General features: G+C 54.0%; 4 protein-coding genes across 10 annotated transcripts; 2 read left to right on the forward strand and 2 right to left on the reverse strand.

Moving 5' to 3' along the window:
* Nucleotides 1–4,010: 4,010 nt before the first annotated feature.
* Nucleotides 4,011–6,720, forward strand: COPS6 (COP9 signalosome subunit 6). Of its 2 annotated transcripts, none has more exons than XM_082671513.1 (10): nucleotides 4,011–4,132; nucleotides 4,334–4,459; nucleotides 4,674–4,805; nucleotides 5,120–5,208; nucleotides 5,304–5,366; nucleotides 5,703–5,750; nucleotides 5,827–5,941; nucleotides 6,031–6,123; nucleotides 6,203–6,321; nucleotides 6,461–6,720. In XM_082671513.1, exons 1-10 carry the CDS (start codon nucleotides 4,057–4,059, stop codon nucleotides 6,599–6,601), a joined length of 1,002 nt encoding a protein of 333 aa, XP_082527639.1. In that variant the 5' UTR covers nucleotides 4,011–4,056; the 3' UTR covers nucleotides 6,602–6,720. The 2 variants fall into 2 exon arrangements, with proteins under 2 accessions (XP_082527639.1, XP_082527640.1); XM_082671514.1 differs by having other exon boundaries at nucleotides 6,221–6,321.
* Nucleotides 6,721–7,057: 337 nt separating this feature from the next.
* Nucleotides 7,058–14,403, reverse strand: MCM7 (minichromosome maintenance complex component 7). Of its 4 annotated transcripts, none has more exons than XM_082669820.1 (15): nucleotides 14,292–14,403; nucleotides 13,018–13,097; nucleotides 12,549–12,713; nucleotides 12,264–12,388; nucleotides 12,010–12,190; nucleotides 11,568–11,705; nucleotides 11,129–11,278; nucleotides 10,814–10,928; nucleotides 10,593–10,724; nucleotides 10,292–10,375; nucleotides 9,620–10,013; nucleotides 9,265–9,348; nucleotides 8,507–8,675; nucleotides 7,625–7,734; nucleotides 7,058–7,436 (listed from the first exon to the last, which is right to left on the reverse strand). In XM_082669820.1, the coding sequence occupies exons 1-15, from the start codon at nucleotides 14,320–14,322 to the stop codon at nucleotides 7,235–7,237; spliced, it is 2,160 nt and encodes a 719-aa protein (XP_082525946.1). In that variant the 5' UTR covers nucleotides 14,323–14,403; the 3' UTR covers nucleotides 7,058–7,234. The 4 variants fall into 4 exon arrangements, with proteins under 4 accessions (XP_082525946.1, XP_082525949.1, XP_082525947.1 ...); XM_082669823.1 differs by lacking the exon at nucleotides 14,292–14,403 and adding an exon at nucleotides 13,745–13,763; XM_082669821.1 differs by lacking the exon at nucleotides 14,292–14,403 and adding an exon at nucleotides 13,393–13,660.
* A 225-nt stretch (nucleotides 14,404–14,628) lies between these two features.
* On the forward strand, nucleotides 14,629–18,454 carry AP4M1 (adaptor related protein complex 4 subunit mu 1). The gene is made up of 15 exons (XM_082670382.1): nucleotides 14,629–14,797; nucleotides 14,899–14,987; nucleotides 15,364–15,470; nucleotides 15,549–15,645; nucleotides 15,776–15,886; nucleotides 15,975–16,055; nucleotides 16,270–16,332; nucleotides 16,431–16,497; nucleotides 16,598–16,651; nucleotides 16,779–16,885; nucleotides 16,987–17,081; nucleotides 17,423–17,467; nucleotides 17,701–17,751; nucleotides 17,886–17,997; nucleotides 18,169–18,454. The coding sequence occupies exons 1-15, from the start codon at nucleotides 14,740–14,742 to the stop codon at nucleotides 18,391–18,393; spliced, it is 1,362 nt and encodes a 453-aa protein (XP_082526508.1). The 5' UTR covers nucleotides 14,629–14,739; the 3' UTR covers nucleotides 18,394–18,454.
* Nucleotides 18,455–18,591: 137 nt separating this feature from the next.
* TAF6 (TATA-box binding protein associated factor 6) lies at nucleotides 18,592–27,217 on the reverse strand. Of its 3 annotated transcripts, none has more exons than XM_082670381.1 (15): nucleotides 27,195–27,217; nucleotides 23,265–23,480; nucleotides 23,086–23,172; nucleotides 22,808–22,961; nucleotides 22,545–22,601; nucleotides 22,341–22,460; nucleotides 21,967–22,112; nucleotides 21,792–21,869; nucleotides 21,578–21,679; nucleotides 21,289–21,471; nucleotides 20,830–20,904; nucleotides 20,571–20,696; nucleotides 19,850–20,023; nucleotides 19,362–19,559; nucleotides 18,592–19,218 (listed from the first exon to the last, which is right to left on the reverse strand). In XM_082670381.1, the coding sequence occupies exons 2-15, from the start codon at nucleotides 23,418–23,420 to the stop codon at nucleotides 18,838–18,840; spliced, it is 2,037 nt and encodes a 678-aa protein (XP_082526507.1). In that variant the 5' UTR covers nucleotides 23,421–23,480; nucleotides 27,195–27,217; the 3' UTR covers nucleotides 18,592–18,837. The 3 variants fall into 3 exon arrangements, with proteins under 3 accessions (XP_082526507.1, XP_082526506.1, XP_082526505.1); XM_082670380.1 differs by having other exon boundaries at nucleotides 27,185–27,212; XM_082670379.1 differs by having other exon boundaries at nucleotides 27,079–27,205.
* Nucleotides 27,218–27,328: the final 111 nt, after the last annotated feature.

Consider the following 27,328-nt stretch of genomic DNA (forward strand, 5'->3'; position numbering starts at 1 on the left):
GGAGAAACCACCTGAAACAAGGTCCTGATTCTGGGGCCCTCATGTGTCACAGGTTCCCTTAAATGCCCGGCCTTGGTCCACTGATGACTTAGCCAAGGTGAAACCTGATGGGTGCGTTGGGTGGCCACTGCCATCCAGCCTCATGGCCAGCTACGTAAAACCGAAAGTGGATGTCACGATGGGCAGAAGTCAAGGCCATTCTCATCCTGAGTCTGGCCAGCACTCCCCTTGATGAACCTTGTTACATTTTACTGACTTGGGCTACTAGCCAATGGCCTGGCTGCTTGGTTCACTTGGAAGAGGACAGATATGGAGAATTAAAGACACACCCTTGGGGCGGTAAACTATGGAATCACACCTTGGTCCTATCTGACAGATGGGTCATTCATGTGGATGCCCAGAGTGGGGACCTGGTCTCTAAGACTCCCTGGCTGTTGATCAAGCCTGCACCGCCCAGAAGCTCCCTCCTGTTCCTGGTAAACTGACTCCATCGAACCTTTAACACCTGCTATGGGCTCTCTTGATGCTGGTGTCCCTGTTCCAGGCCAGTCGGCTGACTCAGGCCACGTCATTATAGCCCTTGAAACTGTGTTATGTTTTAGGCTTTGCAGATCCTCTACAGTCTGATATTGATGCACCTTCTGTTACAAAAGCCACTCACCGGGGGCCAATAGTCAAGGTGTTGGATGGACATTCCACACTCCCTACCACCCACAGCATCTGGGTACCACGCACTGGAATGACCTCTTTCAAGTCAGCTCTACTACCCTCACTTCCTTCTGGTCCACACACTGTAGTAAGGCAGCCTGGTCACTGAATGTGGCTGTCCCTTCTTGGTTGGCCATCTCTTGGGTAATGATCAGGATGAAAGGGATGGGGGGCTTTCTAGACTTATTTTGAAAATCCAAGAGTCTGCCCTGACCACTTGTTGGTATGGCATTTCTTTTCTTTCCCCTAATAGCTACCCTAGGCCAGCCTGGCTGGTAGACTCTCTTGAGTACAGCCCAGCCAAAAGGGAGCCTAGAGAATTCCAGCTTAATTCTGGCCCAGCCATCAGGATTCTCTTGTTGGATTGATGTGGTTCTAGATCATGTGACTGAGGACACTGCTCTCTCCAGCTCCCCTATAGTGGCTCACACTTGCTGTGGCAGGCTAGACAGTGGCCCCAAGATTTCTGGGTCCTAATCCTTGGAACCTGTGAAGGGGATTTTGCAGATATGATTAAGTTAAGAATCTTCAGATAGGGAGATTATCCTGGATTATCCCAGTGGGCACTAAATGTAATCCCAAGTGTCCTTATAAGAGGGAGGTAGAGACAGATTTTACAACAGAGGGCAATACGATAATGGGAATAGAAGGACAAAGAGAGAGATTTGAAGACGCTGCTAAAATACTGGATTTGAAGACGAGGAAGAAGCCATGAACTAAGAAATGTAAGGAATGCAGTTCTAGAAACTGGAAAAGACATCAAAAGGGATTCTCCCCTAGAAGGAATGTGGCCCTGCAGACACTTTGGTTTCAGATCAGTGGAAACTATTTCAGACCTCTGACCCCCAGAACTGTAAGACAATAAATGTGTGATGTTTTAAGCCACGAAGTCTGTGGTAATTTATTTCAGCAACGATGGGAAACAAATACATGTGCCACGGTGGCCAGAGTAATGGGTCTTTGTAAATTTTGTAAAAATGCCTCGTCACTCACACCTGACCCTTCTGAACAAAAGGTCTGGAAATAGGGGATAATTGGAGAAAAGGAGAAGCCATAGTTACTGGGATGTGACATCCACCACCATCCATAGTTACTTTTTCTTGTGATGAGAACTCTTAAGATGTACTCTCGGGAATTCCCTGGTGGTCGAGTGGTTAGGACTCTGCGCGTTCACTGCCGGGGGCCTGGGTTCAATCCCTAGTCAGGGAACTAAGATCCCACAAGCTGCTTAGTGTGGCAAAAAAAATTAAAAAATAAAGGTGTACTCTCTTAGCAGCTTTCACATATGTGCCTTCTTTGCAGGCTCTCTGAGCAGACCCTCTGCTCTATTCCCCACCAGCCCAGTCACCTCCACTCTGTCTGTGGAAGGAAAAGTTAACAAAACAACAAAGTGATACAGTATGTTTAGTTTTGTTGGAAGGGAAAAAAAGAACAGTGGGATAGCTGCTTTAACACCATCATTTCAACCTGAGGTTTTGATGGTAGTTTTTTGTGTTTTTTTTTTAATTTATAGTTTTGGCTGTGTTGGGTCTTCGTTGCTGCGCGCGGGCTTTCTCTAGTTGGGGCTACTCTTCGTCGTGGTGCACAGGCTTCTCATGGCGGTGGCTTCGCTTGTTGCAGAGCACGGGCTCTCGAGGCGCACCAGCTCAGTAGTTGTGGTGCAGGGGCTTAGTTGCTCCGCGGCATGTGGGATCTTCCTGGATCAGGGATCAAATCCGTGTCCCCTGCATTCGCAGGTGGATTCTTAACCACTGCGCCACCAGGGAAGTCCCTGATGGTAGTTTTTTAAAATACAATGCACTTTAAAGAAATGCTCAGTTGAGCTTACTTCCAAAGCATGTATAAACAACTGATTCAATTTCCAAGTCATCTTTAAATTTCACAATAACAACTGTTTTATGTGTTGTATAGTTATCTGAACAATGTTTCAAAAGCATTTGAAACAACAAAAAGACAAAGGAATTCTCTAATGATTGAAACAGCAATGCAAACTAGCAATTTCAACACCAGAATAATTTTTTTTTTTGAGTCTTCAATCTCGCTGAGAAGCATTACAGTCCTCAGAAGCTGCCTATTATTTAAGAGATACATGTTTCTGACCTCACTTTTCCTAAGAGAAGTGAGGCATATATAGAGAAGTGAGGTTTTCCCATAACCCTCTCAGTTGACGGGGAGGTTTTTCACTCGTTGGGGATTAAAACGAGAGAAACTCTTAACTTCCCTTTGGCCAGAAGACGTCTCTCCCTGCAGGATTTCTCAGGCCCCTTCCTTTGAGGGCTGCTTGCCCTTTAACTTCCCTTCACTCAGGCTCCATTTAGGAAAGATTGCTTAATTCACAGAAGGCACCATTATCACCAGAAAACATCTCCTGGGACCTGCTGGTTCTGGGCATGAGTAGCCTCCATAGAGTCAAGATACAGGTCTCTACCTGCTCTCTAAGTGCTAACACTTTGGGTTCAGTGTAGACACACACTAAAAGAGCCAGCGAAATTGTAGGGGCAACAAGATGGAGTAAACGCAGTGTACACAACTTGCTTGGGTGCAGGGTTGGGGAGAGGGCTGGAGTAGGCCCGGTTTGCCAGAGGTGAGTTTGGAAAGAATGATGGAGATGGAGGGTAGAGGGAGGTTGGAAGAGGTTAGAAAACACTAGGGGGTGTTCCTAGTGCCCTAGGTAATACAGAAGGAGGAAAGATAGGACGTGTGGATGGAGCCTCTCAAGACCAGGCTCCACCGCCAAAGCATTCACTCAAAAATCATTTAGGTGCCCATGTTTCAGGTACAGTTTTGGTCACAGGGGTTACAGTGATGAAGGCGACAGAAGGCCCTTAGGTGGGGGTGAGTGAGGGGTGTGAAAGGAACAGACGTGAGGGCCAGTGTGGCTGAAGCACGGGGACCGAGAAGCAGAAAAGCAGAGGCCAGGGCCACCGGCAGGCAGTGGCCGGATCTTGCAGGGCATGGCAGGCCATGGTTAGAGGTTTGGGTTTTATTCTGAAGGCAGCAACGGGACGTTTCATTCATTCTGCAACAGCCTTAGGAACTAGGTAGTCTGATCCCACTTTTACTGACGAGGACGAGCAGGGTGGGGTTAGGTAATTTGTTCAAGGTCAGCTGAAGGCTAGAGGGGCTACGAAAACCTGCCGGCTCTCCCCACCCCAGGGCCGCCTGTGCCACCCCACCGAGACTAGGTAAATACAGCCGGCGCACCCCAGGTTTCGGGGCGTGCGCGCGCCACGGCGACACTGCGCATGCGCCTCTGCCTACGGAAGCCGGGAGGGAGGGGAGGAGGGGAGGGAGGGGGAGGAGAGAGGGAGGGAGGGGGCGGGGCCGACGCTGGCGGGCGCGGGGGAAATGGCGGCGGCGGCGGCGGCGGCCCCTACGGCGAACGGGACCGGAGGGAGCAGCGGGATGGAGGTGGATGCAGCAGGTAATGGGCCGCGCGGGAGCGGCTTCTGGAGACTTCCTTGGGGGCGCGTCAAGGCCGTCCTGGACTCCCGGGAGAAGTCGGGAGGGCGGGTCAAAAGCGAGCTCCCTGGGTTAACTTGCGGGAGGGATGTATGGCCCGACTCTGCCGTCTCTCACTCCCGTCTCCCGGGAGGACTCTCACCCCCTCTTCCTCCTCCCTTAGTCGTGCCCAGCGTGATGGCCTCCGGAGTGACTGGCAGCGTTTCAGTCGCTCTTCATCCCCTCGTCATTCTCAACATCTCAGATCATTGGATTCGCATGCGCTCGCAGGAGGGGCGGCCTATGCAGGGTGAGTGTTCGGCGTAATTCTCCAGCCTCCTCTCCTTGGTCACCTCCCCCAAATGGTGGTCTTTCCCCTTCCTTTACTGAAGCCAGTTCCTCCTCCGCAGATCACCGTTTCCCTAATATTTGGTTCACACTGACCTCAGACCCTCAAGCTATAATGATTAGGGAAGTTTGGGGTTTCCTTACCCTCACCTCTTATGTGTCCTTCTCTCATCCAGTGATTGGGGCTCTGATCGGGAAGCAGGAGGGCCGAAATATCGAGGTGATGAACTCCTTTGAGCTGCTGTCCCACACCGTGGAAGAGAAGATTATCATTGACAAGGAATATTATTACACCAAGGAGGAGCAGTGTGAGAGGGGAATAGACGTGGGGGAGAGGAGTGGGAGTGGGGAAAAAAAGCAGAGTGGGGAAGATGGAGAGGGTCGGGAAAAAAAGTAAACAGGATAGGACGAGAACGGAGGAAAAGTGAAGCTAGAGTAGCTGAAGAGACCTTAGAAAAAGGACACATTCAGTTATTCCCTGCAAAGAAAGTGAGAAGACTGAGGAGATTAATTATTCTAAATAGAACCAACATGGGAAGGGGAGAAGCTGGTAAAAATACACCAGGAATTTCAAATTAAGGAAGGATGGTTTCAAGAAATATTCTGGCCCCTTCCTCTCCAGTTAAACAGGTATTCAAGGAGCTGGAGTTCCTCGGTTGGTATACCACAGGGGGGCCGCCTGACCCCTCCGACATCCACGTCCATAAGCAGGTATACACACTCACACTTGTGCATGCTGGGGCAGAGACTAGAGGATGAGGGGAAGATGGGCCCTGACACTTGTGTGTATTCTCCCCCTCTTCCAGGTGTGCGAGATAATTGAGAGTCCTCTGTTTCTTAAGTTGAACCCTATGACCAAGCACACAGATGTGAGTAAAACTGACCCCGTGCCCACTTTGTCCTGCTTGTCCATCACTATGGCCATCTTTCATTCTCATCCTGCTATCTTTAACTGTATGACATTTTTATTGAATTGAATCTCTTTTGCAGTTTACCAGCTGTGAGACTTTGGGTTAGTCACTTAACCTCTAAAGTGCATTTTCCCCGTGTGTAAAATGGGGTAATTCCTACTTCACTAGGTCCTTTGGAAGATTAGATGAGAAAATGTAATGTGAAAGAGCCAAGCCCAAGTTTTTGGCACTTAACATATAGGTTCAGGTGTGTTTGATGTCAGTAAGAGCTATTCTCCCATCTCTTCTTTACAGCTTCCCGTCAGCGTTTTTGAGTCTGTCATAGATATAATCAATGGAGAGGTAGGTAATGCCCTGCCCTTCAACCCTCAGATTCTGCTCCTGGCATTTCCTCCTTTTGACTGTGTGTGCCCTGTAGGCCACAATGCTGTTTGCTGAGCTGACCTACACTCTGGCCACAGAGGAAGCTGAACGCATTGGTGTGGACCACGTGGCACGAATGACAGCAACAGGCAGTGGAGAGAACTCCACTGGTAGGGGAGGCTGGAGGGGCTTCCTAAGTGGGGGTGGAAGGTGTGGCCCCACTCCTTCTCCACCTTGGCCTGTCCCTGTCCCCCTGCAGTGGCTGAACACCTGATCGCACAGCACAGTGCCATCAAGATGCTGCACAGCCGCGTCAAGCTCATCTTGGAGTACGTCAAGGCCTCCGAAGCAGGTAGGACAGGTGTCTCCCCGGCACTTGAACCCCTTTTCCTCTCCCTCCTGGGGAAGCGACAGCATCCACGTTAACGCAGCCTCTGTTGTGCCTTTAGGCGAGGTCCCCTTTAACCATGAGATCCTGCGTGAGGCCTATGCTCTGTGTCACTGCCTCCCAGTGCTCAGCACAGACAAGTTCAAGACAGACTTCTACGATGTGAGTGTAAAGCCCAGGACAGGGAGGTGGGGCTCGCACCGTCATTTCTGCACGCAGGACCTGGGACCTGGCTGTTCCCTGGGCATGCAGCGGGGGACCCAGAGCCCCTGGGGAACTGGCTCTTTCTGTTCCCTCGCAGCAATGCAATGACGTGGGGCTCATGGCCTACCTTGGCACCATCACCAAGACGTGCAACACCATGAACCAGTTTGTGAACAAGTTCAATGTCCTCTATGACCGACAAGGCATTGGCAGGCGGATGCGGGGGCTCTTCTTCTGATGAGAGGGTACTTGAAAGGACGCAGCACAGGGGTCGGACAGCTGTCGAGAGGGGGGTGCTACACTCCATTCAGAGAAACCTGTTGCTAATAAAAGGGGAGCAGCCCCTCCGCACCCCTTCTAGTGGCTCTGTCCTCTCTGTTAGGTGCCACGCTCTTTTGGATCTTAAAGCCTTGATCCTACAGGCTCAGTGGATGGCCAAGAAGTGTTTCTCAGTTACTGCAGCACTGAGTGTTTACCACAGGGAGGTATGTGCCTGAACCCCAGGAGGCAGAGGTACTCGTGTCCATACTTTGAGACTATGAACTGGAGCGGGGGAGGGAGTGGAGACCCCGTGCAGTCTCTTATCAGTGCCTGGCAGGCAGAGCAAGAACTCCCCTGAGTAGACTCTGAGTGGCTGGAATAAGACAAGCATAAAGGGAAAAGACAGGAATCTAGAAAACTCAAAATACCCTGTTTTAACAGAAGGCAGCAAATCTACACACACTTTATTAGCAAAATGAATAAGTAAAACAAGTGCAGCTTGGGAAAAAGAAGGGATCCTCCTTTCCCCTCAAGGGCATCTCTAGGTCTTTAAAGTAAGGGGGATTAGGACCATATGCAGAGTAGATACCAGTGTCTCAAGCGACTCGAATCACACAAAAGTGACCCGTGTCCGGGCGGCATTGACCTGCCAGACGTTCAGCTCCTCGTACTCGTCTAGGGCCGCCTGGAACTGAGCAGGTGTGAAGCCGCGAGACACGCAGCGCTGCTCTGCCTCGGAATACCGGACACTGCGGCCCTCCGAGGCCAACTCACGGACAGTGGCAAATATCACATCCGCTGGTCTCTGGGTCCTGGAGGAAACAAGCATGGGTGTGCAAGGTCAGGGACAACAAGAACACCCAGTACCAACAGAACAGCAGTGGTCAGGGTTAGAATTCTGAGGCCAACATCACAGACACAGGGATGCAGAAGCCACAGGATAAATTTTCTGCTCAAGAAGGTCAAGGTAACTCCTGACATCCTTCACTAAGCCGCTCACCTGGCTGCTTGCCCCTTGTCACCCAGAAGGGAGTCCTTGGACATCTCCATTAGCCGTATGGCTTCATTCACATCCTCCTTCTCCACTGTGTCCACCATTCGCAGACGTGCCTAAGGGGAAGGTAGGGAGAGATGGGAACGGGAGGAGGGGGGGGTGGAACAAAGTCAGGGACCCCCCCCACAGCTCCAGCTTTAAGGTTGGGCAACCCACGTGTTCCTACTCACAAAGGAGTAGAGGCCCCTCCCCTCCCGCCAAGCATCCGCAGTGTGGGGCCGGCACTGTCAGACCGAGACAAGTGCAATGCCCAGGGCAGCGTCCAGCAATTGCCCAAGTCTCCGCCTCTCAACACTGGCCAGTCCCGGTGTTCAGCTGTCCTGTGAGGGAGACCAGACCCTTCTGAACTCCACTGGGCTCCCCACCACGACAGATGGAGCTTGGGGAGCTCAGCCAAGAAAGCAACTGGCAGAGAGGTAGTGTCCCTGGGGCTCGGGAAGTGCTAGCTCAGCAGTAGGTCAGGTAATCACACTACCTGCACGAACAGCACTTTGGAGCCCCCAGGACTAAGGTCCAAGATGTGAGGACAGAAATGAACGTTCCTAGCACAGGATCTGGGACACAGGGAGTGAAGTTAACTCATCCACCCCCTCGGTGAGGTCGGAGAAGCAGGGAGAAGGCCTTTCCCTCCACGGACGCTGGCCGTGCCCTGCTGGAGCAGCAAGTACCCACAGTGCGGTAGCACGGAGAGGACCGCTATCTGCACTGTCAGCACTTTAGCCCCGGCAGGGCCTGCGCGGAGGGAGGCCGCGAGAGGGGCCACGTTAAGGCAGGCTGCCCAGTACAGCCCAAATGGACCATCCTCCAGCAGGACAGACTGGCACTCACCAGAGCAGTGGACAGTCGCAGGATAGCCAGTAGAGTCCGGGCGGAAGTGTAGGTGGCATCCTTACTGGCCCAGGCCTCGCGCCTCATCTCCACATACGCTGCTGTGATGTAGTCGGCCAGAGACTCTGGCACCGTGGGCTGCTTCTCCTGGCACATAGCTATGTAACGTCTGTGGGAAAGCAGGAGAGAGGGGTGCAAAGAGTATGTTTTTTCTGCATTAAGAGTTTTACTTTGGGGGGGTGGTATTTTTAAGTAGAAAAAAAATCAGCAGATGAGTATTTGCTTGCTTAAGTATCACTGATGGATTTCTCCAAATGCTGCATTTCAAATTATTCCCCAATTTTTAGGAAAATGGCCTTTACATGAATATGACAAATCCACCTGTCTTAAGAGGCGGTTTTGTTAACTTCAAGTGAATAGGTAAAAAGAAGAAAAACTTGAGGAATCCCTGGGAGTCCCTGGACAGACTCCATGGAGAGAATAGTGCTATCAAGTATCTGTACAGCAGGATGCAGCTTTGCCAAAAATCTGAACCTGTCTCAACCCTGAGATGGGCAGGTGGTGGAGGTAGCATGAAAGGCAGGTTCTGTGTCATGGTCTCCCGTGGCCAGGCTGGGGGGACCTAGACTCACTGTTCTTAGACTCAGGACACGTGGTGGAGGAGGAGTGAAAGCTTTTCAAGAGACGCACACACAGGCCAAGACACTGCCACCCATGGCACTTGGGCAAGTACACCAGTCCTCGCCCAGCTCTCCTACCTCATAAGCTTCATGTCCAAAGGTTCAAACTGGGCGGGGGGCTGCCGGCTGTGCTGGTGCACATAGGTGATGTGCTGGGCCAACCTGGGAAGAGGGGAGACAAGTAGGAACCCTGTCTCTTTGGTGCTACACGTCACACCCAAACTCTACATCTTGGCCCCTCACCTCTCCACCTCACAGCCTGGCAGGGACAAACTTTCAACCCTGACCCACTCTAACAACTGCCGACCAGCCCCTGCCGTATGAGGGAAAGGTTGTGGAGTTTCCATGAGCAGACAATGCGTTTTCCAATTTCTCCTCCAACTCCAGAGACTGTTACTAAAGGGTGTCTCCTTGAGTGCTAAGCTGCATTCACCTCAGGTCGTTGTCTCGGTCAGGCCGGTCCTGGATCAGCCAGAGAAGGTCAAATCGGGAGAGCAGCGCAGCAGGAAGCTGTATGTTCTGCTCCAGGCTGCGGCGAGGGTTGTAGCGCCCATAGGCAGGGTTGGCGGCAGCCAGGATGGAGCAGCGGGCATTGAGCGTTGTGAGGATGCCCGCCTTGGCAATGGAGATGGTTTGCTGCTCCATGACCTCGTGGATGGCCGTGCGGTCAGCCTCCGCCATCTTGTCAAATTCATCAATGCAGCACACACCCTGGTCAGCCAGCACGAGGGCGCCACCCTCCAAGGTCAGCTCTCCACTCATGGAGTCTCTCAGCACAGCTGCTGTGAGCCCCACTCCGGAGGAGCCGCGGCCTGTTGTGTACTGGCCTGAACAAAAGGGCCAGGGAGAAAGAAAATAGACATGTTTAGGAAAAGTAGAGAACAAGGGAGCAACAACGGGGCAAAGGACAGAAGAAACAGGGCTAGTGAGGCAAAGCCTGTACTGAACTGCTCTGACCCAGCCAGGCCTTCCCAAGGCAGCTGCAAGTCTGTGGGTTGTGGCACTGAATCTCCATTCCCCAACGCTCCCAGAAGAGAACAAACACGGACGCGTGGTGGTCCTACTCCTGCCCTCAGTTTCCCTTTCCCAGGATCTGACTACTCACTGCGGGGGGCCAGGCGGTCAATGTAAGACAGGAGCTGAGACTTGGCCACACCAGGATCCCCCATCAGGCAGATGTTGATGTTGCCTGGAGGAAGGGAAGGAAGCCCCTGAATGACTATTCCTTCAATGCAAGTCGTCCAAACACAGAGAAAAGTGCTTTCGAGATCTGCCCCCATCATGCCCAGCACCATTTCTTTTAATCCCACCCCGTGCCCTGGAAGCCAAGACGCCTGCTCTTTTATTGTGGCCTATGGGACACGGGCCCTGGTCACCCATCCTTTCTTCCTGAACGCTGCACTCACCCCTGATCTTCATGCCTCGAGGAGACTGGTCCACCCCTCCCACCAGCAGGAGCAGCAGTGCCTTCTTCACATCCTCGTGCCCATAGATCTCTGGGGCGATGGAGGCTGCCAACTTTTCATAGAAATCCTCCTCTGTGGGAAAGGGAAAAGTAAAAGCGTTTTCTGGGGGATAAAAAGTGCTCGGATGAAACACATTCCCAGTCTTTCCCCCGACCCCTCACCTGCAATTTGCCTCAGTTCCTCCCTGCTCAGTTCTCCTGCCCCAGACTCATCATCCTCACTCTTACTCATCTTCACAATCCGATGGGCTTCCAGGTAAGTTTCCGAGAGTAAACCCTTGGGCAGGAAGATGCCAGGGTATGGATGAAGTTCTTTAACTTGCCCATCCACGTGATTCCCTCAGGAGTTCCTAACAAAACCTTTCGTTCTGCTTTGGTGTCCTGCTATTGACACTTTTCTCTGTGGGGCTGGATAAGAATAAGGGGATAAGAAGAAAAAGGAAAAACCACCTCCTCATTTTAAACTCCCTTTCTCACCTGGACCATCTGTCGGAACCCAGCGCGCAGGACTGGCAAGAAAATACCGGTGACGCTGACATGGTCCCCGGGCTGGGCAATCCTTGTGTTCTCTCCTTCTACCAGCACCGTGATGCTGCGAGGGATATTTCCCACGGGCACTTGGTCGCTCTGGGGAAGAAGGGTACGTGAGGCCTCCGAAGACTAACCTCCCCTCCCCAGGCACACTGCTCTTCCGCTTCCTGGCCTGCTCGGCCTCACAGAAGCCCACAGGAGGGAAGCTGAGCTCTCCTTTACCTCTTCCCAACTTAATCAGAAAGTTCCAGTTAAACTTCCCTGCTGCTCTTGATGACTTCTCTGCCTCAGCTCCTCTCTCGCTTGTTCTAATTTCTTCCTCCTACTCCAGTGGACTCCCAAGCTCCACCTTCCCTGGGTCCTGGACCACACACCCCAAACTCACATGTTCTTGCATCTTCATATCCTGGAATTTGATGAACTTGGAGCCACGTGTCTGTAGGTACAGCCGCCCTCCTGAGCGGTTGGTCTGGCACTCCTGGCTCGGGCACATGATCAGAGGCATGAAAGTGGGAGACTGGATCTAAGATACAAAAAAGGAAACACCAAAGGAAATCATAAGAAAAGGAGCCCCTTAGAGTCAGTTACTTGAATCACATTCCTCTTTGTCACAAAAGCCAGGGAACTTTCGAACGTCTTACGTTATCCCTAGTAGATGTCAACAAACACAAAAAACATAGAATGTACAAAAAGACCACTCCACGCTAAAAAGAAAATGAAAGGTGAACACACCAGCATGCTTTACAATAATCAGAGAATATAACAAGTGAACGTCAGCAGACAAAACTAGTTCTTACAAAATGCACTGTTTGTTGCTCCATACATACCGGCTGATAGGTCTCTGCCCCACACTGGTCACACGTGTAAGTGGCCACCACCATCCTGGGTTTGACTTCAGAGACACGAGTGACAATTCCACGCACTGTTACCAATTTCCCCACAGAGTCAGCCCGTACTTCCCGGATCACGCGAGGCTTGTTACTACTGGGACCTTGAAAATACAGCTCACTAAGGGAAAAAACTGTCATTAGCAAGGCTCTGGGGATCAAACCCCACACCCTTCCCAACCGAGACCACTCACAATCTGCGCATAAGTTCAGGAGGATACTGGTTCTGGGGGCTCCGGGCTGCCCCAGGGTCCCGGCTCCGCTGCTCCATCATCAACCGGTGCTCAATGTAAACGTCCAGAACATCTTTATTTACCACCTAAAGGAAAAGGCAAAAACCAGGATGGTGAAAGGACAGCACGTAAAGGGGGCCAGCAGAAATCACTGCCCCCTTTCTGCCAGCTTGGAAAGCCAGCTTTCTGCCCCCCCAAGAACCTTCTCGAAAAATACCTAAGGTCCATGCCCTGCATTTTTCTCACCTCCCTCTCCTTGTACTGAGGCAGCAGCTCTTGTATAGCATCAGCGAAGAGCTTAGCATAGCGCTTGGTGTTCTCACAAATTGAATCCACCAGCTCAGGGTCATCCTCAGCTACATCATCTAGGTCTATGTACACTGCCACTTGCTCCCGATGAGCCAATCGAACCTGGGGTGGAGAGGAGATAGCCATGGGGCCAAATTTACCTTACCAGTGTTGACAAGCAAAAATCTGTCACCACAAGCTCAGCACACAGGTCCCAGGCCCCACATGGGAGAAACAGCAGTGTGAGACAGAACAAGACTCACTTCTCAGCCCCCCAACCCCTGAAAATACCTTAATTATTGTGAATCTAGTGATACACTGGTATCAGGTATAGTGTTAAGCTTGTAACTTACACAAAAATGCATTTGCTAATAGCTCTTATAGCTTAAGTCACTGCCCCATTCCCTCTACCCAACCTTAGACTTACCAACTGGTTGCCATACTTGAACTGCTTCTTGCCAAATTCATCATCCTGGTAAAACTCTTGTAGAAACTTCTTCACCTTTTCTATAAGAAAAGCGTAAAACCGTAAAAGTCAACCTTTCTTCAGATACCTTACTGCAAAACCCGTCTGAGAGAAATCTAAGAAACTCACCTCCATTTAAAATCAGATCGATGAACTCATCAATCGAAACAACATTCAAATAAGCCTACCTAATTCTCCCCAAACAGGGCAGAACTCTTTTTCACAAGCCTGTTTTGGCCTAGGGAAGAAAAAGCGGCCCCGGGCAGTTTAGAGTATTAACCGATACCCTCCCCGCAGGGGAATTCCACTCTCTGCCTTAGTTAGAAATCTCAGTACCGTTTCCTAAGGGCCTCCCACAGCCGGCAACACACTCAGGTCTCAAGGTTCTCAGCGTTTCTTCCACGCGTTTTATTCTCCTTTTCTTTCGGTCCCCTAAACCGCTGCCCTCACTGGGATCTCCGCCACCAGGCCCGTCCTCCGCCCCACCCCCTCTCCCGCCACGGCTTCCGCTCTTAGTAAACAAAGAAGCACATGGGCCCAGATGCCGCCGCTTCACAGCCCGGGATTCCTCCGCCCAAGGCGGGAGCCCGTCCGGCGATTGGCCGGCTCGTCAAGGGCCACATCGTCCCACCCCACCACTTCCTCCCTCTGCCTCTGATAAGCACCCCAATTCCAGGCAGGCCCCCACCCTCAGCAGCTCTCTCCGAGGCCACCGCGCGGAAGGACACTGTTTACACACGACACTCCTTCCAGCGGCGTCGCGCAACTTCCGCCCGCCTCCACTTCCGCTTGGAGGTGGGCCTAACGCGGCCAATCCCGGAGCGCAGCGGCCGGCCTGCCCGCCCCCCGAGCTTCGGCGCGTCTCTGGCGCTCGGAGCACCTAAGAGCGCGGAGGGAAGTGGGACTACGGGTGGCCGACCCTGAACCTTTTGACAGGGTTCCCTGAGATCCTGGTCTCCCCTTGGCGCGACCCTTCCTTCTGGAACTTACAGCCGGGGTGTCCGCCCACCCACCACGACCCCTACTTCTTTTCCCGTACGCGGTTACCAGCTTTCCCCCGACCTCGGCGCCCCGTGCGCATCCCAGGCACCGCGTGCCTCCAACCCGCCACCTCCCGACCCTGCCTCGGGCCTCGCGCGCCGAACCCGGCGCCCCGGGACCCCCGCTCACCCAAACAGGTGTTGACCAGGAAACTTCCCGCGCAGGACGCCCCTCCCACACTTGCAGACCCTCACCTTTCTCGAGCGCGTAGTCCTTAAGTGCCATTGCTGCTGAGGGCTGTGCGGCAGCAGTTCGCGGGCTCTGAGCTCTCACTCCCCGGACAGCTAAAAACGTCCGCGCGGCGGACTGCGGGCGACCAACCGAAATTGGCGCGAAACGTCGCTCCCCACGTGACCAGCGCCGCTGAGTGCGGGCCAATCGGAGAAGATGCCCTCCGCCCCTCCCGCTCGCCACGGGCCCCTGCCACGACCAATCAGCGGGCGAATCTGGGCTGAGTGACGGGGGAGCGGCGCGGGTGTCAGAAGGGAAAGGCTGGGCGAGGCTTGGGCGGGCGCCGGGTTTCCCGCGGTCGAAGGAGAATCGCTCTTAAAGGGCCAGCCCACTCGCGTCCTTTTGTTCCGGGGCCGCAGGGCGGGGCAGGCCCAACTTTCGCTGTATCCTGGTCTACTCTCCAGAACGGCCATGATTTCCCAGTTCTTCATTCTGTCCTCCAAGGGGGACCCGCTCATCTACAAGGACTGTATCCTTGGCCAGCGGGGCCGGGGGGAGGGGCTGGGTGGGACTAGTGCCCCCGAGCCAGCCAGTGTCGCCAGCTCCTTAGCTGTCCTTCCACCCGGTCAGTCCGCGGAGACAGCGGAGGCCGGGATGTGGCCGAGCTCTTCTACCGGAAGCTGACGGGACTGCCTGGAGACGAGTCTCCGGTTGTCATGGTAACCACTGGCGGGGGTGGGGTGGAGGGGATGCGCTTGGTGGGTCTGGGTGGGGGGCGCCTCCTCCCAGGGCTGTTTCCTTGAGAGCTTCCAGTTGGGGGGTACATTCCTCTAAATAATATTAATAGAAGTTTATTGAGCGCTCACAATGCACCAGGCACAGCTCCCCGCACGTCTCAATCCTCAGCCACTCTGGAATAGATACTATTATTAACTCCATTTACACATTAGGAAGCTGGGCCCTGGGGAGGTTTCGTATGTGGCACAAGCACGTTGCTAGTAAGTAGGGGAATCAGGATACCAGCCCAGGTCTCATGGGCCAGGAATCACTACAACTCTTTCTTGCTAATGCTTTTTCCCCCTGCCTCTGCCTCAGCACCACGATGACCGTCATTTTATTCACATCAGACACAGCGGCCTCTATTTGGTGGCCACGACTTCCGAAAACATTTCTCCCTTCAGCCTCCTAGAGCTGCTCTCCCGGTGAGGAGGGCGGGGCTGGGCACACGGGCGTGGGGGTCAGAGAGGAGGAGGGTATGCACACTCCGTCCTGTTCTGCAGGCTAGCCACGCTCCTGGGTGATTACTGTGGCTCCCTGGGTGAGGGGACCATCTCCCGCAACGTGGCTCTGGTCTACGAACTTCTGGATGAAGTGCTGGTGAGGTCCAAGGATGTCCCTCCCTGTCCCCCGTTCCCTGAAGATGCATCCCATGGTTGGGAGGCTGAGTCCATTCATTTTCACCCCTTCCCCCCTGATCACCCAAAGACTGCCCTTCTTTTACCTATAGGACTATGGCTATGTACAGACCACATCCACGGAGATGCTGAGGAACTTCATCCAGACGGAGGCTGTGGTCAGCAAACCCTTCAGCCTCTTTGACCTCAGCAGCGTTGGCTTGGTCAGTCCAGGGACAGATGAGGCCAGGATTGAGGAGGGTTAGTGGGAAGTGTCATACGTGAGGATTGATTGCTTTGGATGATTTCCAGTTTGGGGCTGAGACACAACAGAGCAAGGTGGCCCCCAGCAGTGCAGCCAGCCGCCCGGTGCTGTCCAGCCGCTCTGACCAGGTGAGGGAGGGATTGATGGGTTCAGATCCTCTGGTTTTTCTCTCAGCCCCCAGAGTCCAAGATCCCAGCATATCTTTCCACTTTCTCTAGACGTGGATGATCCCTTTCCTTACCCGCGTCCCCAACCCAGGGCTCCAGCCTCCACTGTCCTGTCCTTTCTACCTGTCCGCGTTAGAACACAGGCTGATCAACCCCCAAATCCCTCTTTCCTTAGAGCCAAAAGAATGAAGTGTTTCTGGATGTGGTCGAGAGATTGTCCGTCCTGATAGCCTCTAACGTAAGTTTGGGCCCCCAGCCCTGCGGCTGAGGACAGGCGACCTTTGGGAAGTGTGTCGGGGAGGTCACGTCTGGGCATTGACCTCCTGTCACTCTCAGGGCTCGCTGCTGAAGGTGGACGTGCAGGGAGAGATACGACTCAGGAGCTTTCTGCCCAGCGGCTCTGGTGAGCAGCCTGCAGGCTGGACCAGGGTGGGGTTTGGGACAGGCTCCTTGGTGGCACGTATGGGGTATTTGGCTGCTTCTTCTGTTCTTTCCTCTGACAGAGATGCGCATCGGGTTGACGGAAGAGTTTTGTGTGGGGAAGTCAGAACTGAGAGGTGAGAAAGTGGGTCTTTCTCTCCTAGGTCGAGGTCACTGTCAAAGTTTTCATGGAGGGAAGTTAGAGACAGCTCCCCACCCCCTCCCAAAATATGGGTTAGGAGAGGGGTCTTTCTCTCTTTCCAGGTTATGGGCCAGGAATTCGGGTGGATGAGGTCTCATTTCACAGCTCGGTGCATCTGGATGAGTTTGAATCTCATCGAATCCTCCGCCTGCAGCCACCTCAGGGTGAGGTCAGGATCGGGCTGGCCTAGCATATTCCACCTACCGAGGGGAAGGGAGGCAGTTCAGGTGTGAGGAGACCAAACTCACCTCCATTCCTCTCTGGTCTCAGCTGACGGTGATGAGGTATCAACTCTCAGATGACCTCCCCTCCCCGCTCCCCTTCCGGCTCTTTCCTTCCGTGCATTGGGACCGAGGCTCAGGCAGGTGAGACCGTTTCCCCGTTCTAGAAGTTCTCTGGAGCCCAAGCCAACATGTGTACGCATGTACGTGTGTGTGTGCACATATATACACGTATCTGTTTACCCCTCGGACTGGCTGTGAAGGAGTGGTGGTGGTGGTGATATTGGCTCCGAGTTAGTAAAAGCACCCTCCCCCACAAGTGGACCCAGCTCCGTGAACGTAATGGCTCGTGGAGTTGGGTGGATTTCAGCCCTTCTCTGTCTTGGGGCAAAATCCACGCAGCCACACGTGGGGGCCCTGTGTGAGGGATGGTGAGATGCCGGTAGGATAGGGCCTGAGTAATGGTGTTGTGCCCTCCCACCCAGGCTCCAGGTTTATCTGAAGTTACGATGTGACCTGCCCCCAAAGAGGTAAGTGGGGGTAGCCAAGCTTAGTCCAGCTACGTAGGGTAGGAGACAAGGCCAAGATACCTGCTGTTTCCACCTTCAGGTGCGGCCAACCAGCCTCAGAATCCAGCTTAGAGGCACTAGAGTTTGGGAAGGGGGTGGGGTGGCACTTGTGCAGAACTCCAGTCATGACAGTAATGAAGATGGGACACGTCACGACCTTCCTGGGGCTGACTCTGGTCCTTTTTTCCTTGCAGCCAGGCTCTCAACGTCAGACTGCACCTTCCCCTGCCACGGGGGGTGGTCAGGTGAGCGTGTGTGCACCGTGGGCCCACGGGTGGGTTTACCAGCTTCTCCGGACAACAGGACAGCACTGGGGGAGGAAAGTGGGAGCTGTGGGATGGCAGGGGCTAACCCAGCACCTTTCCTCTCCCAACTCCAGCCTGTCTCAGGAGCTGAGCAGCCCAGAGCAGAAGGCAGAGCTGGGGGAGGGAGCCCTTCGCTGGGACCTTCCTCGGGTGCAGGGAGGCTCTCAGCTCTCAGGCCTTTTCCAGGTATCAGCCGCTGAGTCTCAAAGGCCCTCTCCTCCCACCTCCACTTTCAGCCCTGACCCATAGCCTCCTAATGCGGTCGGTCTGTGTGGTCAGCTTCCTGGGCCCTCGGCTCCCCTGCCCTCCTTCCTGTTGATGCCTTCAGCACCCTCCTCCTGCCTCTGCCCCTCACAGATGGACGTCCCGGGCCTCCCTGGGCCTCCCGGCCAAGGCCCCTCCACCTCGGCTCCTCCTCTGGGGCTGGGCCCCGCCAGTCTCTCGTTTGAACTTCCCCGGCACACATGCTCTGGCCTCCAGGTTCGCTTCCTCAGGCTGGCGTTCAGACCATGCGGCAATGCCAATCCCCACAAGTGGGTGCGACATCTAAGCCACAGCGACGCCTATGTCATTCGGATCTGAGCCTCCCAAACGAGGACACGGGTGGCAAAGGAGGTGATCTGTGCATCAGGACAAGGACAACGTTTCCTCTCCCAGCATCCTGGCCTGTGGCTGTGGCTCTGGCTGGAAGGGTCCTGAGTCCTAGAGAGCAGGGGGGCTCCACGGGTTCAACCGCCCGTCCGTGGGATCTGACCCAGGAAGGACTGAGGTGGATCACAATTTAAAAATCAAACTTTTATTCTGAGGAACTGACTGTACAATACTGGAAGAGAAAGTCACGTGGGGGAAGCTGACTACTATTTCCTTTCACCCAGCGCGCGCGCACACGTGTGTGTGTGTGTGTGTGTGTGTGTGTGAGAGAGAGAGAGAGAGAGAGAGGGAGAGAGGGAGAGAGGGAAAGAGAGAGAGGGAGAGAGGGAGAGTGAGTACAGGGGAGAGAAGAAGGTCAGCAGACGTGTGACAGCATCAAGGCGCAGGCGGAGGGGAGCCACATCCGGGGGGCTGAGAGCCATTAGCCTTCGGAGTCCCTGGAGCGGGAGGGGGGCTCTCCCCAGCTTCCGGTTTCCCCCCACATAGGGCGCTGACCCCAAGCGGGGAGGGGGCTGAGGTCGGGGGAGGGGCTGGAGAAGGATGGGAGGTGGGGCCTCCTTTGCCCTCCCCTGTGGGGGGAAGAGAGACCACGATGTACTTCTGGACACTCCCGGGACCAGAGGGGGCAGTGCTGGGGGGCGCGCTTGTGGCGGTGGAGACCAGCTTGACGATGGGCTGCACGCTGGGGACGGTGGTGGTGACAGGAGAGGTAGTGGTGGAGCCTGAGCCAGGGGCCGAGGTGCTGAGGGACAGGACCTGGGCGGGGAGAAAGGCAGTGCCGCTTGCCTTGCACTCTTCCCACACCCGAGGCCGGGGGATACTTCCCTTGCTCCAACCAAATAATCGGTGACATGGTGACACAGTCCCCACCACCCCTGGTCCCACACGGCTCCACATACCTGTTGGGTGGATGAGGCGCTGGAGGATGATGACATGACAATGAACTTGGTTGGGGGAGGGGAAGGCTGAGGCGGGGCAGCAGCTCGAGCAGACACCAGTGTCTGGACAGGCAGCGCAATGGAGCCAGGGACCTTCAGCAAGCCAGGGGTCCGAGGGCCAGGCTGGGGGGCCTGTGAGAGGGTCAGCGTGGGCCGGGGCTGTAGGAAGAAGCAGCAGGAAGAAAACGTCACCATCTATGAAAGATACCAGCTATGAAAAGAAGGGCTCCTCTTGCTCCTCGTGGGTCTCACTGGGTTTGGGACATCATCACAAAGGGGACCTGGACACCCCCAAAGACGGCTGACTCAGGGGGCCTGTGTTTTACAAAAGTCAGTGTGTGTGCCCGAGTTCGTGGTGTGAGTCCCGCCTGGATGGGAACCACTGCCGTGTTTTTCTTCATTTTCACCTTACCACTTGCTCACCTGTCCTCCCCGGACCCTGTACTGACCTGAGTGATGGTCAGAGTGGTCCTGTTGACCTGCTGAGCCTGCAGAGCAGCCTGGGCCCGGGCCTTGACAACGTGGGAGCAGAGGAGGGGCCCGAGGGACCCAAATTCTGCCCGATAGGCATCCTGATTGTCAGGCGGTGGGCGCAGCTTTGCCAGAACAGGGGCACAGTGTTTCTGCAGAGAGAAGGCAAAGAGCAGCCAGGTAGAGGGAGGGCAGTGACTCTGAGAATCGTGATGGGGGAAGGGGTGAGAAAGGAGGTCACCCACTATTTCAGTGTTCCTGCTGGAAGCCAGGCTGTGCTGGGTTATCAGTGTGTAAGGAATGCTGTGGTTTTTCTTCATAGAGAACTTGGGCACTAGCTGGTGGGAGTGGAGAACTTGCTGAGTAATTACGCTGGTGACATCTAAGGTCCACAGGGCATGTGCCTTGCACAGAATGGGCCAGAGTGGTGCAGAAGCATCAGGGGCAGTGCAGGCTTGAAGTCACAGGCTGAGAGTTAAGACTCTTATTTCTTACTTAACCCCTTAGTGCCTCAGTTTTTCCAGCTGCGAAACAATATGGGACTCTGAGGTGTGCCCTGAACGTAAGAGGCGAAGATGGGATAGATGAATGAAAGATGCTGTATGTTTGCTAAACATTATCCTTGTGTGTGTGTGGTGGGGGGTGGAGAGGGGGATCAGCGGGAAGAAATGGGGGAGGGTGGGGGTGGGGCTTTGTCACCAGGAGGAGGCTCTGCACGTGGTCAGCCCCTATGCGGTCGATGTTGCTCAGCACAGGGCCATCCAGGACCCCGCGGATCCGCTCCCCCTCCTGCTGTAGCCGCGGCAGAATCAGAGTCTTAATCACCTGTTGGAAGAGAAGGGGAGAAGCCGGGGCCCTGGGGTCACCACAGTGTCTCCCAGGTCAGGGGGCTGTTGCCCACTCTGACCTCACGATCCCTCCCCTCCCCCAGGGCTCCCCCCCCCCGCTGGGGCCTAACATCATGTCCCAGCTCTGCCAGGCCTGCGATGGAGCCGTAGCGCGTTGTCCACGGGGTCTTCTCATCCACCCAGCTCTGTAAGGGGATGGAAAATAAACCCAAATAAAGGGGTGTGAAAAGCTAACTACTAAGGACCAAAGTCTCTCATACACAAATTTTCCTAGTAAACCATTAAGACATGACAGCTCCTTCCCAGCCACCCTCTCCTCCCCAAAGTAGCCGCTATTCTGACCTCTACCACCAGAGATTAGTTTTTCTGGTTTTTGAACTTTAAGTTAATGGAATCACACAATTAGGAAAAAAAAAAAAAAGACACCAGAGATGCAGCTCAAGTCCCAGTCCCTGTCCCCCTGCCCCCTTGCCCCTGGGTTTCAGCATCATTTCCTGCAGCCACAATGGTTTGAGTGAAGCTCTCATTGTTCTGGTGACAACCCCAGGTAGTGATGGGAAACGGCTCACCTTGGTGAAGGTCTTGGTGATCCGGGACTGGATGTTGTTAGTGGTTGTGCTGAAATGCTTGCAGATCTGGGCCACCAGGCGGGCGGCGAAGTCCCGGAGCGCCCAGTGATTGTCCACATCTGGCCGCAGGCACAGCTGTCTGCTCACGATGCAGGTCATCACAGCCGGGATCAACTCATGCACCTAAGGGAGAAGCCTCGAGTCAGCTGATTCTGACAAATGGTCTCCTGTGGGTGGTGGCAGGGTCCCCAGAGCCTGGGATGAGAGGTGGGCGGGCAGGTCCACTCACGTATTTCTCTAGATACAGAGTAGGGTTGTCCATCAGCGCCTTCACCATGCGCATCAGGTAGATGAGCAGGGCCAGGTTGTTCTGCACCACGTTCACGCGCACCTGGTTGCGGGGAGAGAAGCGATGGGGCAGCGGGACCCTTCCGGTGAGCTTCCTCTCCCTCCTGCTCACCCCGGAACCTTGTCCTAGGTCCCCCCCTCCCGCGTCCTCTCACCCCCTCTGAGATGAAGGTGCTGAAACGCGGCAGCATCTGGTAGAGCCCCGGATCCGTGGCGATGCTCTGCAGAGCCTCCTGTGGGGGGAGGGGAGCGAGTGAAGAGGGGCCGACACTGCGGGGGGCGCGGGGGGCCTCGAAGGGGTAAAGCCAGGGCCGGGTGGCGGGGCCTCACCGCTCTCTTGGCCTCACATGAGCCCACACAGGCTTCTGTGATCTCCTTGTAGTACAGCTGCTGCTCCACAGACAACTCGTGGATGCTTCGGGGCTTCAGTCGCAGAGGCGCCCCCTCCAGCAGGGGTGGCGCCTTCTTCTCTTTCCCTGTGTGAAGTGGGAAGACAGGTTTAGAAAAGAAAGCTCCAGAGGAGGCCTCAGCGCCAGACACACCTCAACCCTCACCTCCCCCACCCAGGGAGACCCGGCTTCCCTTGGGCTTCTTGATCCTCTCTGGGGCTCCTGGCCTGAGGTCTTGCCCTCTGCCCTGACCTCACCCACTTCACAAATGACCATCTGGCTTTGGGGCAAGAGGCCTGGCCCAGCAGTACTGACCTTTGCCGTCAGCTGGAGTGGCCCCCTGACCTTTGCCTTTCAAGGGGCCGTCTTCCTCCTGGCCCGGCTTGGCTGACTTCAGGGGTTCTGTGGCCTCAGCCTTCTGCTGCTCTTTGGGAGCTGGTGGGAAAGCAGTCAAGGCAGGAGATGTAAAGGGAGGAGGAGGGAGAGGGGTGGGTGCTGGACGCTGGGCACGGAGGTTACCTGGGGGTGGGTTCTCTGGAATAGCTGGCTGGCAGCCTTCAATGCTCAGCCAGTGAGCTGCGAGGAAGGAAGGTGTTAAGGTGAACTGCTGAGCGCAGACATCAGGAAGTCACTCCACACCAAGGGATGCGTGCTTTCCTTCCTGTTCCTCACCAGGGATCTCACACTGAGGGCTCCTTCACCGCGTGCTTCCTCACACCCATACACATTGCTCCTTCCCCTCCCTGCTCCCCATCCCCTGCTCTCCCCTCCCCTCCCCCAACCTTTGAGGCAGACATCCAGGGGCACTCGGGGCAGAGGGGTATTGATGATGTCGCTCAGATCAACCTCCTTCTCCTCGTAGAAGTAAAGCTCCCGGCCGCCACCAGAGGCGAAACGGAAAGGAATGAACTCCTGAGCGTGGAAGCCATACAGTGGCTACAACAGGACGGAGAGACACTGGGATGAGAAGGGAGCCCAAGCAGGCAGGTCTGGCTGAGGCAAATGTACCGTATGGGAGGTCTCAGTACCCTGCCCCCTCAGTCCTGTGCATTCCCATCACCTCGACGTTCTTTAGCTTCAGTGCGTAGTCAATGTCACTGGTGGTGAGCTTCTGCCGCTTCCCCATGTGCATAAACTTCAAGGCATCCTAGGGATGGGAGGACAGATGTCAGCCCGAGACCCTGGGGAAGAAGGCGGCCTGGGCAGCACCCTCCATACAGTGCAGTGAGGCCAGGGTACCTGTGCAATCTCCTTGATGCGGTAGCTGACCTCATCTGTCAGCAGCTGGCAGGTCTCCTCCTGAATCTGAGCGATGCCCATGGACTCGGCCACCACCTTCATGGACTCCGAGGGCAGCACGGTGTTGCTCAGCTTCAGCTTCTTCTCCTCAGCCATTCTGGAGCCCCTCCTCCCCTCCCCTGAAGGAAGATGCCCCAGGGCGGAGAGATGGAGACCCTGGCAGGGGGGTGAGAGGAAACGTGAGAGGGACATCCCAAGAAGAGGGGCTGTCCGTTCAGGAGGGGCCGCAACAAAGGGAAAACAGTGGAGATGTGAGGGGGGAAGGGGCTCGGGGGGTGCCCTTTGTCCATCCCCATGTGAACAGCACCGGCTGAACAGGAGGAGGTAGCACTTGGGCCCAGTTCGACACAATTTATCGAGCTGATTCTACGCCAGGCACAGTACAAGTGAGGTATAGTGGAATGATCTCAGCTCTCAGTTTAAATCCCACCCCCGGCACTACCTAGCTATGTTACCTGGGCAAGTTACTTAAATTCTCCCAGCTTTGGGTTTCTTCTCTGTAAAATGTGGAAAGCATCTTTTTTCCCTAAGGTTGTTAATGTGCCTGCTTTCATGTGTCTTGCTCCGTCATGCATCATTATTCACACTTGACAAAAATACAACATTGGTTAAAAACAACTCTCCCTGTCTGAGCCTATGTGCCCTTACAATTGAATGTGATGAGAAAATGCACAACCATCCTGACCAATGTGCACTTTTTTCATGGCCACGAACTTCAAACGGGCCCTTAATGCTGCCTGATGGTCCTACATTTCAGTGCACCCAGGTTCCTTCTGTCTCATCTGACACCTCTTCTCCTCCCTGATTTTTGGCCATCAGAAGAGACCTCCCCAGGCTCCCACGACCACGTGCACCCGCTGAGCAGCAAGGGCGCCCTCATGCTCTGCCTTCCCTTTCACTGTAGAGATTCTGGTCATGCCCCTCCCAACTCAAGCATCCCTCCAGCATCCCCCCCCCCATCCCTGCATCATCGTCAATTCCTCGACCTACCAGATCACTCCCATTAGCCCTACAAAATGCAGTTATTTCTCCCATCTTCAAAAAACAAAACAGTGGTCCACCCATACCATGGAATATTCTTCAGCCTTAAAAAGGAAGGAAATTCTAACACACGCCACAACACAAATAAACCTTGAGAACGTTGTGCTAAGTGAAATAAGTCAGTTACAAAAGGATAAATACTGTATGATTCCAATTATATGAGGTTCTTCGAGTAGTCAAATTCATAGAGACAGAAAGCAGAGTGGTGGGTGCCAGAAGCTGGGAAGGGGAGAAGGGGGAGTTATTGTTTAATAGGTACAGTTTCTGTTTTACAACATGAAAAGCGTTCTGGAGATGGATGGTGGTGATGGGTGTGAAGGTACTTAATGCCCCTAACGTGTACACTTAAAAATGGTTAAGATGGTACGTTTTATGTTATGTGTATTTCACAATTAAAATTTTTAAAAAAATCTTGGACTTCCCTGGTGGCGCAGTGGTTAAGAATCTGCCTGCCAATGCAGGGGACACAGGTTCGAGCCCTGGTCTGGGAAGATCCCACAGACCGCAGAGCAACTAAGCCCGTGCACCACAACTACTGAGCCTGTGCTCTAGGGCCCGCGAGCCACAACTACTGAGCACGCGTGCCACAACTATTGAGCGCACGTGCCACAACTACTGAAGCCCGCGTGCCTAGAGCCAGTGCTCCGCAACAAGAGAAGCCACCGCAATGAGAAGCCCGCGCACCACAATGGAGACCCAACACAGCCAAAAATAAATAAATAAATAAATAATTTTAAAAAGAGAAAAACATCTTTTCTTCATCCCACTTTCTCTACTAGCGATACTCTGGGGGTTTTTGGCTCCTCTTTGCAACAAAACTCCCTGAAAGAGCTGTCTTATCTCTAATTCCTCTTGAACCTACTCTAGTCAGGCTTTTGACTCCATTAGGTGCCTGAAACCACTCATCAAGTTGTGACTCTACATTGTCAAATCCAAAGTCCCATCTCCTTCCCCATCTTCCTCGACCTCTCAGCAGCACAGGGCATAGTTGCCTACTACCTTCTGGAGACACTGTCTTGACACCACTGCTACTCCACCTTCTCTTGGTTTTCCTCCTCCTTCACGTTTCCTCTGCTGCTGCTTCCTCTTCTCCTCGTCTGCTTGATGTTGCAGTGCCCTGGGCTTGGTCCTTGTACAGCTATGAGCTATACTTATTCCCTTGGTGACCTCAACCATTCTCACAGCTTTCAGTATTGCTTATAGGCTGATGATGGCAAATTTATATCCCCAGCCCAGAGCTTTCTTCCTAGCTCCAGACCTGTATATCAAACTGGCTACTTAGAATCCCTTCTAAACTGAACTCCTGATGACCCCACTCCACCAGCTCCAGCCTCGGCTTTTCTCATCTTCATAGCAACACCATTCATCCAGGCGGGCATTCATTATGTGAGCCCTCAAAGCTAATCCACCAGGTGATCCAATCTGATCCTCCACTCCCACTGTGTGACCAGCTCCCAGCATCTATCCCCTGGGGAACTTCAACAGCCTCCTGATAAGGTCTTCCTGCTTCCATCCTTGCTCCCTACATCTATTCCCAACATAGCAACCAGAGTGATTCTTTAAAAAAATAAACCACTTTGGGTCATTTTTCTGCTCAAAACCCTGTACTGGCTCCCAATGTGCCACAGTGTAAATTCGAAATCCTTATTATGGTCTACAAGCTCCTTCGTGATTTACTCTCTCCCCATCACATCTCTGACCTCCTTTCCTTCCTTCTTCCACGTTGATCCAGCCTCACTGTCCTCCTTGCTGTTCAAACCTTTGCTCTATTCCCTCTGCCTGGAATGCTCTTCCCCAGATGTTCCCTGGCTGCCTATTCCCATCACCCTCTTTAATACTGCACCCCACCCCCACTCTGCTTTTTTAAAAAAATTCCCATGGAATTTAACACCTGCTGATACATATTGTATTATTTCTTATTGTTTATCACCACCACATCTCCGCTTCCCGCACTGTGTGAACAGGGATCTTTGTTACGTTCACTGATGTATTCTGAGACCCCGGACTGCTGCCTGAGACACACTAGATACTCAATAAATACCTGCTGAATAAAGGAAAGAACTGTAAGGCTTAGGAATTAGGTGCTCAATAAACCCTCAAGTACCACTGTTATCAAGTGAACAAGATATAAGCCCAAGCTTGGAATCTACTTTGTGTCCAAAAGGAAAGTGGCTCGCTTCAAGCTGGCATTAGGAAGACCAATGTCAAAGGTGTTTTGGACTGACTGCGAGGTGTACGTGGAGGGCGGGTGTGGGCCTGTTGGAGGGGCGGGAAGATGGGAGCGAAATACAAGTTAGTTCTTCTCAAACCATCCCAGGTCTCCTCCCCCGCTTTTATAAGTCTTATCTGCAGGGAACACATTTATTCAACATACTCTGTGCCTGGAGCCGGGTATACAGGAGGCGGTCATGTCCCAGTTCCCTGGCGAACTCCTACTACTCCTTCAATACCCCGCGGTACCCTCTGCCAGTACAGGCTCAAATAACACGCCACGGCCTCAGGAAATCTCAGGTCAGTGGAGTCGGCAGGAAGGCTTCCCAGAAGAATAACTTGACCTAGATCCGTGTAGCAGTTTCCCCAGCAGGGAAGCAGGTCTAAGGTCCCCAGGCAATGGGTACAGCGAGAAAGAAGGCGTAGAGAGCCCACCTCATCCCCCCAACATCCCTCCAATGCAAACACACAGAGTCCCCACGCGCACGGACACACAACCAACCGTCCTCCTCCGGGTCCCCACACGGGCCCTTCAAAGGGTCTAGTCCCGGGTACCACTCAGACCCGCCCCCGCCAGTCGAGCGCCCAGCGCAGGAAGAGCCTCTCACCGCCGCTCACCCGGCGCTCGGCGCCATGTTGGCCCCGCCCCCTCCAGGAGCAGTTCCTGGCAGAGACCGAGAGCAGGTCACTGCCCCTTCCACGAGCCGGAATAAGCCCCCTAGGCTCACGGCCTGAAATTATATAAAAATGCT

Source organism: Grampus griseus (assembly GCF_964374135.1).
Source record: "Grampus griseus genome assembly, chromosome: 14".
NCBI lineage: Eukaryota > Metazoa > Chordata > Mammalia > Artiodactyla > Delphinidae > Grampus > Grampus griseus.